The sequence below is a fragment of the Ischnura elegans genome, chromosome 11 (assembly GCF_921293095.1).
Source record: "Ischnura elegans chromosome 11, ioIscEleg1.1, whole genome shotgun sequence".
NCBI classification, from domain to species: Eukaryota; Metazoa; Arthropoda; class Insecta; order Odonata; family Coenagrionidae; genus Ischnura; species Ischnura elegans.
Window position 1 is genome coordinate 103,020,719 of NC_060256.1, and position 17,474 is coordinate 103,038,192.

The 17,474-nt window shown below is 39.1% G+C and overlaps 1 protein-coding gene across 3 annotated transcripts in view; it reads left to right on the forward strand.

Annotated features, from left to right (window-relative positions):
* Nucleotides 1-17,474, forward strand: part of LOC124167497 (zinc finger protein 205-like) — a 127,987-nt gene that overhangs the window by 11,699 nt on the left and 98,814 nt on the right. For 2 of the 3 annotated variants that reach the window (XM_046545423.1, XM_046545425.1), the window contains exon 7: nt 9,787-9,916. The exons of the other annotated variant lie outside the window; for it this stretch is intronic. In XM_046545423.1, coding sequence (XP_046401379.1) covers nt 9,787-9,916 — 130 coding nt within the window. The remainder of the gene's footprint in view (nt 1-9,786; nt 9,917-17,474) is intronic. 3 annotated transcript variants of the gene reach the window in all.

Here is a 17,474-nt window from a genome sequence, read left to right on the forward strand (position 1 = left end):
GCAACACCGCGCGATAGTATAAAAAAAATGCCCCAAAATTTTTTTCTTCATAGCTCCGATGCTCAAAATAGGGGTGCGCCTCTCACACACGCTTATACGGTAGTATTCTGAAAACAAAAAATTTTAATTTCGTCGCGATTATGGAGTCTATGTTGCCGGCTCATGGCCCAATAATAAAGCGACATGCTGTCCCAATTAAGCAGAGAATACTCTGGGATATTCCTCTATCGGGTTCTGTTCTTCAAGATCTGCCCTAATTAAGCGGCAAGTAACTGGTGGACCCATTAAATGGAATCTACTGTATTTAGAGGAGCAATATAATTATTTTGAAAGCTTAAAAATGTTAAAACATAATAATAATAATAATAAAATGCCTTTATTCGGTCGAGGTTGAGACTAAGAAGTCCCCTCTTCCACCTAGCCCCTCAATAGCGTCAATGCTAACATATTGAAAAATGGTAGACAAACGTTTACAATGCAAAGAATATACAATATACACTATTTGTGAGTTGTCAAAAATATAAATGACTATATGTGAAAATTTTATGTAAGAAAGATATATGTTTGTGGGAAAAAACATGAGGATAAGGGTGTAGTATCCTTCAGTAAAAAAAGCCAGTGCAGGAAAATGCCCACACAAGGAGGGGGGCGTGAAAAATCTGTGAAAACCTACTGGGTGAAAGCTAAAGTCATGTTATTTGTAAAATACAACATAGTTAATGAGGTGCAAGGTGTGCACAAATATTACACATGCAATTAAGATGTAAAATATAACATGCATACATAGCATATACAGTAAACTCTTGATTTTACGAAGTCAGTGGGACCGGAAAATTGGCACTTCGTAAAATCGAGTTTCGTAAATTCAAACCTTTTTCGTAAGTCACGAAAAAAATGTTCGCTTTTGTTTCTACCGCCCTTTTTCGTCTTTAGGGGTCTTATTTAAATGTTTTTGGTGGTTATTCTCGGTATTATTCATAGAAAAGGCTTTTTGTTATCCATTTATGCTTTGAAAGATCGTGAAATAATTATACCACCATAAAATTCTCATTTCTCGTTCATACTTCAACATCAACGATCGCTTAAGAAATTCCCGACCAGTTTAGAAAACGTAATCAAATAATGTATTGCAAAGTTTATTATAAGAATTTAATGTTATAAATTTGTGGTTACGAGCGAATAACAGCTATTAAGTACGCGTTAGATAGATATTTGTTTCCAGCACCCACGGAATTTTAGCGGCAGCCGGCCTAACCGCCACTTATGTCGCCCTCTATTGCTCAGTGACGAGAAAGAAAAAAGAAAAACGAGGGCCTTCACCCGTTTCCAAAATAACCTTCGTAAGTTAATATTTCGAGTAACTCCGTATCTTCAGCTGAGTGTGCTATATTTTCAATTAGTTATTTTCATTGAGATTCAGTTACGAGCATAAATTACTTAGGATATCTTCTGGCGAATATTTGAAGTAAATTCTATTTAAGTTCTCCGTCCAGATACTGTGCTCCATCATCTTTGCAGATGTTGCTATGAAAGACTTTATTCTTCATCACGACCATATTCTTCATACCGGGTGTGAAGTGCTATGTTCATATAGTATTTCTCTCTTCTTTTATGCCAACAGGAGCAAATTTCCAACCGGAAAACGACAATAGAAACATCTTCCATTATCGGAGAAATAAATAGAGAATCTTTATTATCCGCATTGATTGTTTTCCTACAAGAGATGTTTCATAATCTCTCAACGTGTGTGAAGTATTGGTTCACTTGCGTGAATTCTCGAAAATGTCACGCAAAAATTTTTACCTTCACCTCATTTAGTTTTCGTGTTCCTTTCTCCGCCGTAGTGAAAGTTATGCAAAGGATCATTGACAAAGAGAAAAGATTTTCTTAGCTTCAGCACTAAAAAATAGTCGCGCCATAATCGTAAAAAAATATAGTGTGGAAAGAGCAAAGAAAATAATTTCAATTGAAACCTCAGCAGAGAAGAAGAGAGACAATTATAAGCGCGGCACCATTTCCCCGATAGTGGAAGATACTTCTTCAGCCTCTCTCCGGTTAAAAACTTACCCCCGTTGCCGGTAAATATGAACCATGCCCTTCTCCACAATCGGGGAACGTTCCCAGTGGGTGGGGTGAATAAGAGTGGGATGGGGATTGCCTGAGGAAAGAGGTGTAGTCAGCATAAAGAGTGGTGAAGGGGCAGGAGAAAGAAGGGTGGGGAAAGGTCCTTCAGCTCTGCCTCAGTTTACGTTTGGGGGGCGTATTTTTCTACGACGCACTCAATGCTCCGTAGCCTTAGGGAGGGAGTGAATGGGAAATGCTGGGGAAGGAGGGATTTAGGTTGCGTAAGGTGGGTGTCGGCAAGATCAGTAGAAGGCCGCGGGAGGAAGTAAACAAAAACGTTGGGAAGAAAGTTCCCTCGACATGGGAAAACGGGGAGACGCGCGAGAAGAAAGTAAATGGTTAGAGTTATTTGCGTCTTCATTACGAGTAGCCTGAAAAATAAGTTGGTGGTTAATAGAGCCCAATACTTAAGATATTTTAGTTGTTTATTCAGGAAGGCTGTTATAAACACGAAAAGATATTGCTAAAAAAATCTGTTTTTTTTTCTTTTTGCCCTTCTCCATCGCCGCTTCCACCATGGTTTCTCACTTGCATAAATGGGAATGAAATTGGGGACCTAACTTGTTAGCCAGATCAAAATATCTTAATGTTTGGATGGGAGCGTGTACTTCTTTTTTATTTGGTGAAATTACTTCTTCACTTTCATCTTCGTCGTCACTGCTATTCTGACTAGTGCCGGCCGGCTTCTTCCGTCGCGGGTACCGGCGTCCCATTGTCGCAAGCCCGGAGATCATAGTCATGGGCAATATAATCGTTTGATGTTGCGCGCTGTGCTTTTTCCAATAATTTTTCAAATTATCTTTTAAGCCTCTAATCTCATCCGCGATTTTATCCGCTGCAGCTTGCTGAAGGTATAACGTAACAAATCAACCATAGCCGTGATATTAAAGCAGTAGAATTACTAGTACGCTAGTTGTATCAATTACCAACCACGAGAACATCCTCATGATGCGATATCAAAGGGAATCCGGCCGATTTCCGGCAATTCGTGATTATAATGGAGTACGTCTTTGAACCGTGTTTCTGAGATGAAAAATGACAATTTTATTAACTTAGCCATTTTAGTAAAGTTAACAAAATCGTTATTTCTCGTCGCAGAAACACGGTTCAGAGATGCACTTGAATGCCTGACCCGCTCGGAGGGTCGAAGAGAGGAGCTAGGGAGGGTTAGCTCGTCGAGGAAAGGGTCCCGGATTAAGGACCCTTCGAAGTGCTTCGGCGAAAAGCAGTCAAGTAGTCTTCGAAGTACGTCACAGCGTACCAGGTACGTTCACAGCAGTGCAAAGGTTTAATTAGGAGTGTACGAAATACCCCGCGCGACCTTCCTGACATGTTAAACTACGAAGTATTGTCGATGCGATGTTTACGAATAGGCACGTAAATAGGGGCATTATGTCAGTCGCGATATTTTACTGAACTCCTACTTCCCCTAAATTCCCACCGTGAGGTTTAAGGTGAACCCTTTCTCTCCAAAGTTGCACTATCATTTACGATTTCACACTTTTGATGAACCACAGTTGGAAGCGCTGATTTTTTTAGCTACTTACGCCGGCGTAACTAGTTGTGTTGACAAATATTTCGCCATAGTTCGTATAAACGAATGCCTTTCGCTCCTGGGGACCGATCCGAGGTTCGTAAATTCAAAACATTTCGTATAATCGAAACTTCGTATAATCGAATAGTGCCATGTATTTACCATAGGCTTTTCGCCGGGACCGCCATATCACTTCGTATAATCGAAAACTTCGTAAAATCCTGCTTCGTATAATCGAGAGTTTACTGTATAAATAATTCATAATTGTGAAACATGATGCATTGGAAGGATTAAAATGATTTTATTCGAGCAGCAATAGCTGTGTTCTCCATGTTTAATGATCACATTTTATTTCACGGTATTTCAAAAGCAAATAAGATGCAACATCAGATGAAGACAAAGAGCATGATGAATAAAAGTAAGTATATTTATAAGAGGCAAAGTTTTGCGGTGAATAAATTCTTGGAGTGTCGTCAAATAAAGTCTAAATTTTAGTTTATTGTGAAAAAAAAAACAAAATTTCCTCATGCACATAATGTCTTTAAATAACTTAGTTCCATTTTTACATGGCAAAAAAAGAGGTTTATCTAGGATGCTAGGGAAAAGCAATGAAATGAATAAATTAGCTGTTATCTATAAATCAAAACATATTTTTTAGCGTAAATGAACAAATACTGCCGGATCCGGATTTATCGTCTTAGCATTTAATATTTTTCCGCATTAAGCGTTTATTTTTTGGGGTCCCGATTCATTCCCTGTTAGGATAATGTAAAAATTATCCGTATTTAGTGTTTCCGCATTTTGCATTTTCTGGATTTATGTTCGTAAAAATTTTTCCCGCACAAGATTTTTTTGCCCGATTTAATGTTTTTTCATGACGGCTCATGCAAATGATTATCCAAATCTTCGAATTTCTGCTCATCAACAAGAAGAGTCTCATGAAAGTTTACCAAGCGTCAATAGAATCTACCGGGGAACGCTTCTTCAACTGCTTTCTTCCGGGAATGCAGCACTGGAACCTTCAACTCGCAAGATGGGTGATTTGTCTTCTCGTAATGTTTTGCTTCCCTTCTGATCCAAACGCCAGACATTTTTTGTATCAGATCCGATCTAATGGAGCTAAGTCATCCCTTGATAACCTCTAACTACCTTATCCTTCACTTCGTGAACTTCAATGGTACGTGACGACTGATGACACGAGTTATCCTCCGAGGGCCGCTACAATGATGGTTTCCTCGTAATGTTTTCAATTGATTGCTTATGCCCATTTCAACTCAACTCTCTACGGGCAGTCCATTGTTAGCCCAATATTTTTCCAGTCCGCTGCTTTCTACTTTCAAAAGAGGCCCAATATCATTTGCACAGTTCACTAGAAGATTCTTTCTGTAATCCATTCCAAGGTCAGTTTCCACAGAGGAACAGCGAAAGAACCGAGGAAGTGTTTCCCCTGTCATGATCGTGAGTGAGAGCATTCTTCCCTAACGGAACAACATTATTTTACATCGTAATTTAGATATCCCGGAGCCCATATACCGACATGCGGCTGGTTGATATCGCTGTCGATTCAAAGATATTTATCTAGTGTTATTATATGTCAAAAGAGAATGACAATCAGAGTTTTGATGAACTATCACGGTCCATGACTCTAAATAAATCGCTCATGCTGGAAAAAAAATCACCTCATACTCAGGGTAAAATAGATGAGTGCGGAAAAATATGAAAATCCGGCAGGTATCCCTTGGTGGTTGACTTCGACATCATAACCCTGACGAAATTGCCAAACTCCAGAGGCACTGACAATTTTTCAGATGAAATCCAGTTGTGTTGAAGATTAAACCTTTTCACTTAACTTAAAGTTTAGCTAATCGTCATTCAAGGTGTAACCAAATTTCATTAAAAGCTGCCAAGAAACAAGGCGAGTCGGAGTCAAGGTGATCAGCGCGCTGCATAAGCAACTTCTCCCGGCTCCATTCGACCTGCATAAGGCCACGGATATATGACAACGAATCTGGTGTTATCATCGAGTTGAATCACCATCGACTTATATGCATACTAAAATAAGATTCTACTTTTTTGGATGGCCTTGAAATCCAAAATGTGCACATAGGAGGCTTTCTAAAGGCTCATAAATCCCTTGTTTCGCCGAGGCAACAGAAAACGTTAAGTTGGCAAAATTCCAGAAAACCTCCCTACTAGATATTCGGTAGTTGAGAATTCGGGATTAGCAGTCTTCTGCTGTCCCTTTATTTCACTCATTCCTGATGATTTTTCGAGTACCTACTTACACCTTTTCTTATTATATTAGAAATGCTATAGTCACCTACATGTCACTTTTACAGAAAAAATTCTAAATTTCATCGAGACCTCTGAAATATGCATAAAAATGGAATCACTAATGTCCATAATAATAATCTGAGTGGGAACTTTAAGTTGATGTTTATTAGAATTTTCATAAAATATTTCATTAAAACAATTGTCATCCTCTCATTACTTATTTTTACTACCCATTTTTTTAGCTGAATCCTGAAAAGTATTATCCAACCTTCACAGGGCAGAGAACATTTCATTAAAAATTTTTTGCTGCATTCAGCACCTATTAATTACTTAAAATAATATTTTTTATTCATAAAAAGCCATTCCAATCATTACAGACCCTAAAACCTGAAAAAAATGGCAGGTCCTCATTTAGTGTTTTTCCGCATTTGGTGTTTTAAATTTTGTCCCCCCGGAAAAACCTTAAATCAGGATTCTACTGTTCAAGCAAGACTTTTTTGTAAACTTTATTTTTTTGCAGCTGAATTACACCACCACAAAAAAAAAACGGTCGCCGGGGTGGAAGCAGGCCAAATCCCGGGAGCGACGAGTCACGTTGACCGAGAGTGTTGGGCCCGATTGAGAAGGGTGGCTAAAAACACCAAAACCAGTATAAAGCACAATGATAAAAAAATTGCATTAACAGCATTTCTGCAACTCATCCCAAAAAAGTGAAACACTATCTGCGTTGGAAAAACATAAACGAAGACGTTGTAACCACAGAAATAAAATAATACTGTGGAGAGACATGCACGCCTGGCTTGCCTTGCCACCATCTTGCTCTCGTAATTAGCAACCATATATTGACTATGTAGATAGCTTTGAAAGTATTAAAATATCTCTTTTTCTGGCATTTACTCAATTCCACCTCGGGACACTCTTGTCAGTACCTGAAATTGCAAATGTTTGCATCCGGATTACATTGAGGACAATCATTTTAAAGAGTGACCTAATGGTACATATTTTCCCTATTCATGTACGCCTCCATTGGTTTCGTAAAACAAATACGGATAGAGATTAAATTGAAAGTCATCCGCTGTGCAGCATTTATACGGCGGAACTCTTCGCAATTAAAATGGCTTTGGAAGCCTTGAGTGACGAAAATGGCTCGTTTGTCAAATGCACCGACTCCCGTAGCTCCTTACAATCCATTTCTGACTTCTTACCCATGAATCCAGTTGTTCAACACATTCATGCCACGCTGCTGACTCTCATGAACAAGGGAATAAGTGTTTGCTTTCTTTGGGTTCCGGGACATGCGGGGATACGCGGAAACAAAAAAGCAGATTTGTTGGCCAAGGAAGCTCTTACTAACGAAGAGATTAAATCAACGCTAGTTCCGTACGAAGACCTAAGAGGGTCACTAAAAAATGTTGTACTTGAACAGTGGAGGGAGTCGTGGAGGACTTTGAATAACAATAAACTGCGAAGCATGAAACATACAACGTCAGCTTGGCCTTCCTCTACCAGGATCAATCGAAGGGAGGAAGTAGTTATCACTCGTTTGAGGATAGGGCACTGCCCTCTGACTCATGGCTTTCTTTTTACTGAAGAGAAGCAAGCTCCTCAATGTGACGAGTGTAGGTGCCCTTTAAGCATCCGACATATCTTGACAGAGTGCGACAAATACCGTGATGCGCGGACATGGTTCAATCTGAATGGGGACCTAGAATCTATTCTAGGAGACCATCCCACCAATATAAATAGTACAATTTTGTTTCTCAAGGAAATAGGTCTTTTCAACAAAATTTAAAAGCTTCCCTCTTTTTTATGTTAAAAAATTGCATAGTAAAGATCCATTTATAATGAGTCTTGAATCAAACGATTGAGTAGTGGTGCAAAATGACCTTGCCATCGACGCACCCTTTATCTCAATTCTACTACTACTACGAAAGTCAATTTCAACCAATACTCACACTTTTTAATGCTAGACTAACGTTTTATGTGTCAAATATTTTGCGCAGAATTTAGCCGCTCCTTCGGCTCTTAACGCCGAATCGGGTACTCCCGGGCCGTAGTTTTGGTCCGCTGATAGGTCCTGCATCTCCTCTTGCCCTAAATCTTTGTCTCGACTTCAGCAGCCGGAGACGAGGAAGCATTTTACCTGTGGTAAAACTTGCACGCCGTAATGGATTGTCACAAACTTCCAAAAAGTGTAAATAGGGCCAATTTGTAGCTCTATTATATGTATACATGTCAAAAGGCAGTGGTGCCAAATACATATCAAATAATACACAAATTGATATACTTCCAAACCAAAGTACATACCTGTTTCTAATGCATAATACATATAACCCACATATTTGTAAGCCATTACGCTATGCATTCCAACTTATTTCGAAGTCTGTGCAAATATTGTCTAATTTACACGATAATTAAATTCATTTACATCTATATTACTCTAGCAGAACATCCAATTATATCAGCAATCATGAAAAAAGTGGAATTATGTTATTAAGAGCCAAATGATTAACATAAACAACATCATTATAGATCACTCTACGCAGGATAAGGTGGGATGACACCAGAGTTTTATGGCGATTAAACGAATTTTGGGATTGTTAAGCTGAATAGGCTATAGAGATAAGACTGGTAAATGAAATGTCTGGATACTGGATATCCGATCAGCAGCTCTTGGAATCGACCTCTGAAAAGAACATTGATTTCTAGAGCTTTTTTTACGCTGGTCCGTGGTCCTCCGCAACAAAAATCGGGAGTCAACAAATCCCGCCCCTCCTGATGCAGAGCTTCAACGGTGACCTCAAATATTCCTTAAGTAGCCTTGGGAATGGGTGACGAGTCGGAATACGAAAAGTCGGTGCTCATCGCGAGAGTGATGTCTGAGTGCAAGGAGGCATCGCGAGAGTACATAGTTTCAGAAAATAATATCGGCAACCAGATCAGATCCCGAGCATCATTTCAACATCGCATTAATCATTTATATTCTTGTGACCATCGGCACTCCTTAGCATTGCAAATCGTCATTGTTTTCGAACTGAATATCCATCTTGCTTATGACTGGTGGATGGAGAATACGGTGTAGATCCTCGCGAAAGGAAATGGTGAAGCAAGTAGAATTCCTTCCTCGTGGGGGATAGATGTGTAAAGGGACACGGCATCAACTGTTTCCGTAAGGATGTCGCTGCCGTTGGGAATGTGGGAAAAATTATGAGTATCAAGAAAGTAATAAAAGCAATAATAAGAAAGTAATGAGAGGGGGGAGCAGCATTCCATGCCCACTTACAAGGTAATATATCATATTAGTATCTGGTAAAATTCAATTTTGTGTTTGTATCTGAAATAGTTTAACTAGTCTTAATTAATTGCATATAGATAGATAGAAGAAGGTAATACTTAGTTCACTGGGTCATCTAATCACTAATAAAACTGCCAACCTTCCCGAAAAGGGGTCCAATTGCTTCTGAGTCGTTGCGCAAGTCTAGTCACGTTGCAAAGTACTCACACCACACTTGTCAAACTTGCGTTGGAAGTGGTTGGTGGTGTTGCATCACACATCAATTATGCATTTCTTTATTGAGCGGCATGCGAAAAGGCATTTTCATGTTTTTCATCGTTGCGCGTGTTTCCAACGGGGAACGAGGTTACCTCGGAATGTGCTCTGGATATGTTGTTTCGTAATAATCCGCACGTATTGTCGTCGGTCGGACCTTGTGCAAGGACTACCTTTCATCCTCTACTTTTTTCTTATGGCAAACAAGAGTAATTATATTGTTGAGCAATAAATGTAAATCATATTTTCAGAATTTTAACTTTCTCTTCCTGCATTAACCTGTGGTTTTCTTCCGTATCCATAGGTTGCAGGTTCATTGCACTCTCGATTGCCATGGCCCTCTATCCATTGTGGTTCTCTGTGGCTGCTATTTTCTACCTGGGATTCCGCTTCATTTATCTCTACTACTGCAGTGCCGACCGACATAGTTACAGGTAAAGTAATGTTTTGCAAATTTAAATCATAAGAAAAGTCATAATCATTTAGTTTCTATTTCTTGTTCTACGGTCAATCCTTCATTAAGTGGCATGAATTATAAAATTTAGATTAGTGTTAGATGTAAAAATTTGAATTCAAATTTTGATAAAATTGACACCAGTCCTTTCCCTTGGTGAATTTTTTTACCTTAAATAATCTAGGCAAACTATTTTTGTCCACCCATTGGTATCAAATTCGGTGTGGTTCAACAGGATTGAGGAGGTACTACATTTCCATCAAAATGGATTAAACCAACGAATGAAATAAAGCCTCGTTGTCTCTTAGACCAATTATCGCTTCTTTCGTCGCGTGGTGTGGTCCTGAAACTGGAAATGAGCTAATATTGATCGTCAGATGCTATGGAAACTCTCATTAAGGCAAGCCGTATTTAAAAGTTCATATAAATTATGTAGGAAATTACATTTTATAATCAAAATGCAAGAAGAGGTATTTCCGAAAAATAAATGAATTCCTTAAGGAATCGAGACCGAATGCTACAGGCTACCTTTTTCTCACAATATATTCACTTTGTTTTATAATATTCATGGCTAGGGACATGCAAAAGGTGGGGTTATTTTATAGCCATAAGTGGTGTTATTTTTCTACAAAAGCGGTGTTATTTTCCCCTGAAATCGGTGTTATTTTAACGGAAAAATAATTGATGTCCATTGAGAGCCATCTTTCCAGTGACCCACCCATTGCCCTTAATTTAGGATATTATTGACCGGGAATAATTTAGGCAATAATATACATGGATTATTGACTGAATTCATCTATTTTACATATTTTATCCTTCGCTTATACACATACCTAGCTTACATAGAGAGAAATTACTTTTAAACGTCTGTAATTTCAAATGAAATATTGCTATTGTGATCAAGTTGTCATCTTTTACATTTGTTCTCTTATAATTAATCGTAGAGGACGTAACTTGATGGAAATCCATAATCGCACGAATAGAAGGATCAACAACTTTGCTATTTCCACATAATATTTTATTAACACCGACCATGGTTTCGTTACAGAGTAACATTATCAAGGTGGTAGTAACATTACCTTGATAATGTTACTCTGTAACGAAACCACGGTTGATGTTAATAAAATATTATGTGGAAATAGCAAAGTTGTTGATCCTTCTATTCGTGCGATTTGTTCTCTTATTTGTTAACACAGTGCTATAGCAGGAAATAAATCTTTCTCGGTCCATGTTTGCAGAGGGGATCCTATCGCTTAAAGGCGCTTAGATGCAAACGATGTCTCAGACATTTGAGCTCCTGGATTGCTTTAATTACATTAAATACATTACCCCGGGAATTTTGCTTTTGTGGTAATTTCTGTAATTCTCCCAACCCCAACATCAACTTCTCTGTCTCCATTGATTCCAGGCCATGAATTTTTTGTTTTTAAGCCAGGGTTAATGTCTGTAGACGTAACTTCTTGGGGATCAAAAACTGAGATCTTTTCAAATACCTATTTTTCTGCTTAGGTCTTCTACCATAAGAGAACTAAGTTTGGTTGATGCCTTTTCAGCCATCTGCATAGGTATTGACTTTACAGAAGCTGCTTTAGAATTTTTCATGTTTTGCAGATGTAATAAGTGGTTTTATCTAAAAAAGTACTCTTATGAATATTCTCGAGGCTCATTTTAAACTTCCTTAACTCTTTCAAAACGGTGGAGTTCTCTCCTTAGCATGAATGCAGGACTGCGCTCCGTGAGACTCTTCGGTCCCCTCTGTATGGAGCATTAATGTTGGACATGTCAGCATTAACGAATTTAATGCATTAACAATTTCCATGTTGATTTTATACTGAAATCGAGATGTGAGTTAATATTTATGGTACAATTTTGTTTAAAAATTGTAAACGCTGCCAAAAGACAAAGAATTCAATTCTTTGTTTATATTTTTGAAAAATAAACATACATTTATTTCGCAAACTAACTGAATGAACAATTGTATGACTGCGGTCCCTTGCCACAAAGAGGGGTAATAAGAGACGAGGGTCTAGGTTCATGCTTCGGGATTTCGGCAGTTACAGATTTTGCCAGTCCATGGTGTTGGCCTGTGTTGGGTCCCGAAACTAAGACTTTGCAAACCCACGAATGTCATAAAATGAGGAGACCAAGGAAACGTATTTTCGGCATTAGGCCTGCGTAGGAAAATCTCAGACAAAAATTTTCGCCTTTCGTCCCCCGGGTCAATAAACGTCCTGCCGCATATTTTCGTCATTAGCAGCGGAAGAATTAACTCTTCATAGAATGTGAGAATTTGGATAGTTTGAACCCTCCAGTAATTTTATTAAGTCAACCATCAGATTCCCATGGCATTTTGGCTACTTTGTAGACATCGTGAATGCGGTTTAGACATCCTCCGGACAAACAAGTCGCCTTATTTCCTCGAGAGATTTCCTTGTGGAAATCATGAATTTTCTCCAATTCATGGGCGATTTTCACCAACTCAGACGCGATTTTCATTTTTTTCCTTCTGCTCTGCATGAAATTGTATTTCGAGGCGTATACTTAAGCCGTAATTTTTTCACGGCATTGGCCGCTCACCGACGCGACTAATTTCCGCGGGCCGCCGTTCCCTCCACAGCGCCGTGAAATCCAGAGTCGTCTTGTCGGAAAGTGGCCTGAATTTTACGGCGCTGTGCCGAGAACGGCAGCCGGCGATAAGTCGTTTCGGCTGAAAGCTGCCACAATTGTAGCTCCGTGTGTATTTCACGGAATAGACGGCGCACAGCCACTTTTTACCGCTTTCAGACTTTTGCTTTGCTCCGGCCGTCGTCAACGGCAAGGCACTATTCTTTCAAATAACCATTGGTCTCAATGCATGTCTTCAAACGAGTCGTATCGCGCAGTTGATGGCACGGTGTTGTTGACAGTCAGCAAGGCAAGGTTAAATCTGGCCCGGCGGTGCGCCGTTTATGGCGTGAAATACACACAGTGCTACCTTGAGGCTACTATCAAACGCGACGACTTTTCGCCGATCGCCGTTCACTGCACGGTGCCGTGAAAAAATTACGGCTTAAATGTACGCCTCGAAAAACAATTTCGTGGAAGAAGCATGAGGAGAAGAAAAAAATTGCGAAAATAGCGTCTGCGTTAGTGAAAATCGCCCATAAATTGGAGAAAATCGCAATTAACACGAAATTCGCGTATTCGCGGGAAAACCCCGGAAATCGCGTATTTCGCGGGAAAACCACGGAATTCGCGTTAAAATTCGCGTTATCGCATTTGCGACTTTTGCATGTCCCTATTCATGGCTATTTCCTTTCGTAGATGTCCACTGCCATGTTAAAAGATTTCAGTCAATGAAAAAAAAGAAAAAGCGCTGCAAATGGCTACCATGGAATTTCACGCAGATAGAATCCATTCACCCCTACGGTTATTATTGCCGTTATTTCACCAGGTTTTCTTCCTTGTTTTTCTATAAGCCTTCACTACAACACCAGGGCTTCACTTTAAATACCTTTTGCTCAACATTTTGCACATGGCGCGCTCGCTAAAGACCGTGCTTTCTACTGCTTCTTACAACTCTTTCCCTGCTTTACTACAACTGCCTCGTCTACAAACGGCACTTCAGTATACATTTAAAAACTCATTTCTGCTATTTATACTCAACAATGGCCCTTCCGTTCACACAGGGGTACCTACTTAATTATGAGTCGCACTCAAGAGTCAACTTTTTTATTCCACTTTTATTTGCGTATATTTTTGTGGTAACGTGTATATTTTATGGCAGTAATTTTAAATCGATGGAAAATTTAGATGAGTAGAGTAAATTAGCAGTTTAATGAGTTTTGCGGGTAAATAAGATAAAATTACGAATTTTAAAGAATTAGTTTTTGTTATTTTTGGCGAACATTGGAGTTATTTTTATGCCATTTTCGATTTTAATGCTATAACAGGTCATTTCATGTGGTACACACATTGGTCACTCACACTTATTTACTATCGTTATTCGTGCAATCTTATGCATTAGTTAGAAGAAAACTATGCCGTGCGCAATAGCAAATGAATAGGCAAGAGTTTGCCACTTTCATATGAACACTAGGAGGACGGGAGTTTCGCGCTACGTAGAAGGACGGCTAGGGGTCATTTGACCCCTAAAATGTATTTGGGAATAAAACGCCTAATTTTCAACCAATATTCAGTTTAATCGTAATAATTGTTGAATCAGTTCATTAAGAACACTATTTAACATTATTAAATATTATTTCCGTCGTCAAAAGTTAATAACAATTATTTTAAAGAATCATGAATTAAACCGTATGTAGTAGTTGATTGCAAATCAAATAATGAAAATACATACACTCAATACAAAAGTTGTGCTACATGTTTAAACAATAGGGGTACTGGGTTTACAAAATTTACATTAAAATTTTTAAAACTTATTACTTTGTTGTAAAGCTCAGACAGGCAGTATTTTTTCAGCGCTGTTTCCACAAAATATTTTTTTGCGCTGAATGCGTTCATTGGAAGATTTATTCATCTACATCTTAATCTACTCACTAACCTGCAAGCCGCTTAAAAGCGTGTGGCAGGGGGTGTTAAGACACCAGCCATTTGAACATGAAAAGGAATTTGGAAAATGGAAAGGAAATTGGTGCAATGATTCAATTTGACGGTATTTGGCACCTTTTTCTTTTTTGTGCCCGTGGAGATATGGCCGTTGGATTTGGAGATGTGTAAATAAATTGATACATGTTATCCATCATGTCTACTCCCGCTTTGTTTTTATTATGAAATAGGATGGTCTCTGGTATTCTTTTATTCGTTTCGGAAATGGTGTCGCCTGAGATCATGCTGCTGAGTGAAAGTACATTATTGTTCTATTTTGCCTGATTCTACGTAAGAGTATGGCCTAAGGTATTTTTGAACACTCGCGTTGAATGGATTACATGGCTATTTTAGGGGTCATGGATATTTGTGCGTCACGCCTGATTTTTTCAGATCGTCCATGCAAGAGAAGTATTCCATTTTTTTATGACTTCCTGCCAGCTGGATGGATGGAAAATAATTGTTACAAGTTACATTTATTCCTGCATTCTTGTATTTTACGGTCACTTTAGTAACTATTTATTTCCCCAAAGCTTGATTTGATGGCATATCAACATCTTCGCCACAATGTGGAATTTCATTTGGGCTGTATTTTCATTTCACATCTGTCAAAACCCAGTACTTGATTCCAAATTTGTCTGGTTTATTTGGAAATTACCTCATAAAAGGACAGCTGCATTTTGTTGGATAGAGCTAAGCATTTGCTATCACGCCAAAGTCGCCATCGGATTCACTATCTTGGACTTCGTCGCTTCCATCACACGCAGATATTGATGGATTGGTCTTAATGTCCTTGAACTGATGTTTACGATTCACTTCCAGACTGATCTTCAATATTCCCTACAGGGTCATTCCATGTCAGTTCACCCAGGCATGGCACCCACCGACTCGGATTTTAATGAAATTTTTGTCACAAGCTACTATCACCTATCTAATGACTAGAGATGTGCGAATAGTATCCGCGAATACTCGAATACCTCGAATATTAGAAAGTATTCGATATTCGAGGTTTCGAATAGTTATGCGAAAAGTACCGCCTCGAATACCTCGAATACTTTGAATTTCGCGTCATACACTGTCGCACGCACGTCGTTGGTAGTTGACTCGGAAAAATGTAGAGAACTGTAGTTATTTAGCGCCGTTTTACGCAAGTTGACGAATTACATCAAATTCGTGGATTTTAGCGGTGAAAAGAGTTCGACGAGGGGAACCGAAAATGGTTGGGTGAAAAATGCGAAAATCCCCGATTCCCCCCACCAGGAGAACCTCAGTACCGTGGGATAGCAACCTCAGGGCATTTCCCACGATCCGCTATCCCCCTCCATTCAGCACTCGCCTCGCCCACTCTGACGCTTTCCTTTTCTCCGAAATCAAACAAAAGGTCCCAGCTCGCGCAGGGATCGCATTACGGAGACCCCTGCTTCGAAAAAAATATCGAGTTACGAGAACAATAAAAACGTGTTTCACGCCCTCCCCCCTTTTCTCGCCCACTGACCTTTTTCTGGCTACCTGCTTCGAAGTTCCCCATTTCTGGAGGTCAACTGCTGTGTGAGTACCGTGGGATACTTACATTAGCGCATTTCCCAAGATCCGGTATCCCTCTCCATTCAGCACTAGCCCCCCCTCTGAGGCTTTCCTCTTCTTCGAAATAAAAAAAGGTCACAGCTCGCGCAGGGATCATATTACGAAGACCTTAGCTTCGAAAAAATACCAAGTTACACGAGAACAATAGAAACGTGTTTCCGGCCCTCCCTTTTCTTCCCCACTGACCTTTTTTTCCTACCAGCTTCGAAGTTCCCCATTTCTGTGGGAGTCAACCGCTGCATGAGTCATCTATTAGCACAAAAGGTGTCTAAGAATGACTTTCGTCAATTGATGTTACACCTCTATTGAATTGAAATATTAGTAATGTGCGCGTAATTTAAAAAAGAATGAGACCAAACACGACGTATTTCTGAGTTTATTTAAGCATTTTACGCAAAGAAATAAATGTCAAAATACGACGGAGACTTAGCATTCTGGCGAAACTCGATATGAGCAGCAGAGCTTCTCGGAAGTTGATGCGGTATTTTTTTCCGAACGCATATATCAAGTTACAATTAATGAGTGGTGCGATAAATCTTTATTGTTACAGTCCCAGACAAAGGGATATTTTCTCAGAATATTTGGTTTCTCCCTGATAGCAATTCAAATTCATCTTCTTATCTCGTGAGAACTCCCAAAGATGGACTGAAAATAATTGAAGAAAATCCGGTGGAAAAGAGCTTGTATTTTGCAAAATGCCTCAGATTGTCAGCCAGCACTTGGCAGCAGAAGTGGGGGTAAAGCGATGTTAGTTGAATTAATTATATGCCCAATTGTTTCCATAAAATTAAAATATTCATTAATCAGCTAAATTCCTGTTCGAATCATTTAAAGGAAATCAAAATTACTCCCCAAAATCTTGTGTTGCCTGCTGCATAGGCAACCGAGTCAAACATTCCAGCATTCATCATTTAGTATTCGAGGTATTCGAAATTCGAGGTATTCGAATATTCGAGCAATGATTTAATATTCGAATTCGATATTCGAATTCGAGAAATCTGCTATTCGACCCATCTCTACTAATGACCCATGTAAAATATTTCCTCTCTCACTCTCATAGTTTGCAAGATATGAGGAGTCAAAGTTTGAGATGTTTGCTCAGAAGTGGTGCTAGTGGGAGTCAAATTCCAGAGTGCAGGGCACAGGGTAAAAATTCATAACTCAGAAACCACATAATATATTTGAATGAAATTTTGACCCCTTGTCTATCCAAGTACATAGCTTCCATAGTAATGTCTTTTATTCTCCTTGCATTGCTATGTTGGCCAAAATGATGTCAACAGTTGTTAATTAACAGATTTTTTTAGCTCAAAAACATTACTTCATATTTTCAGAATTATCACGAAAAGGCAGAGCAGTTAACTCATCCA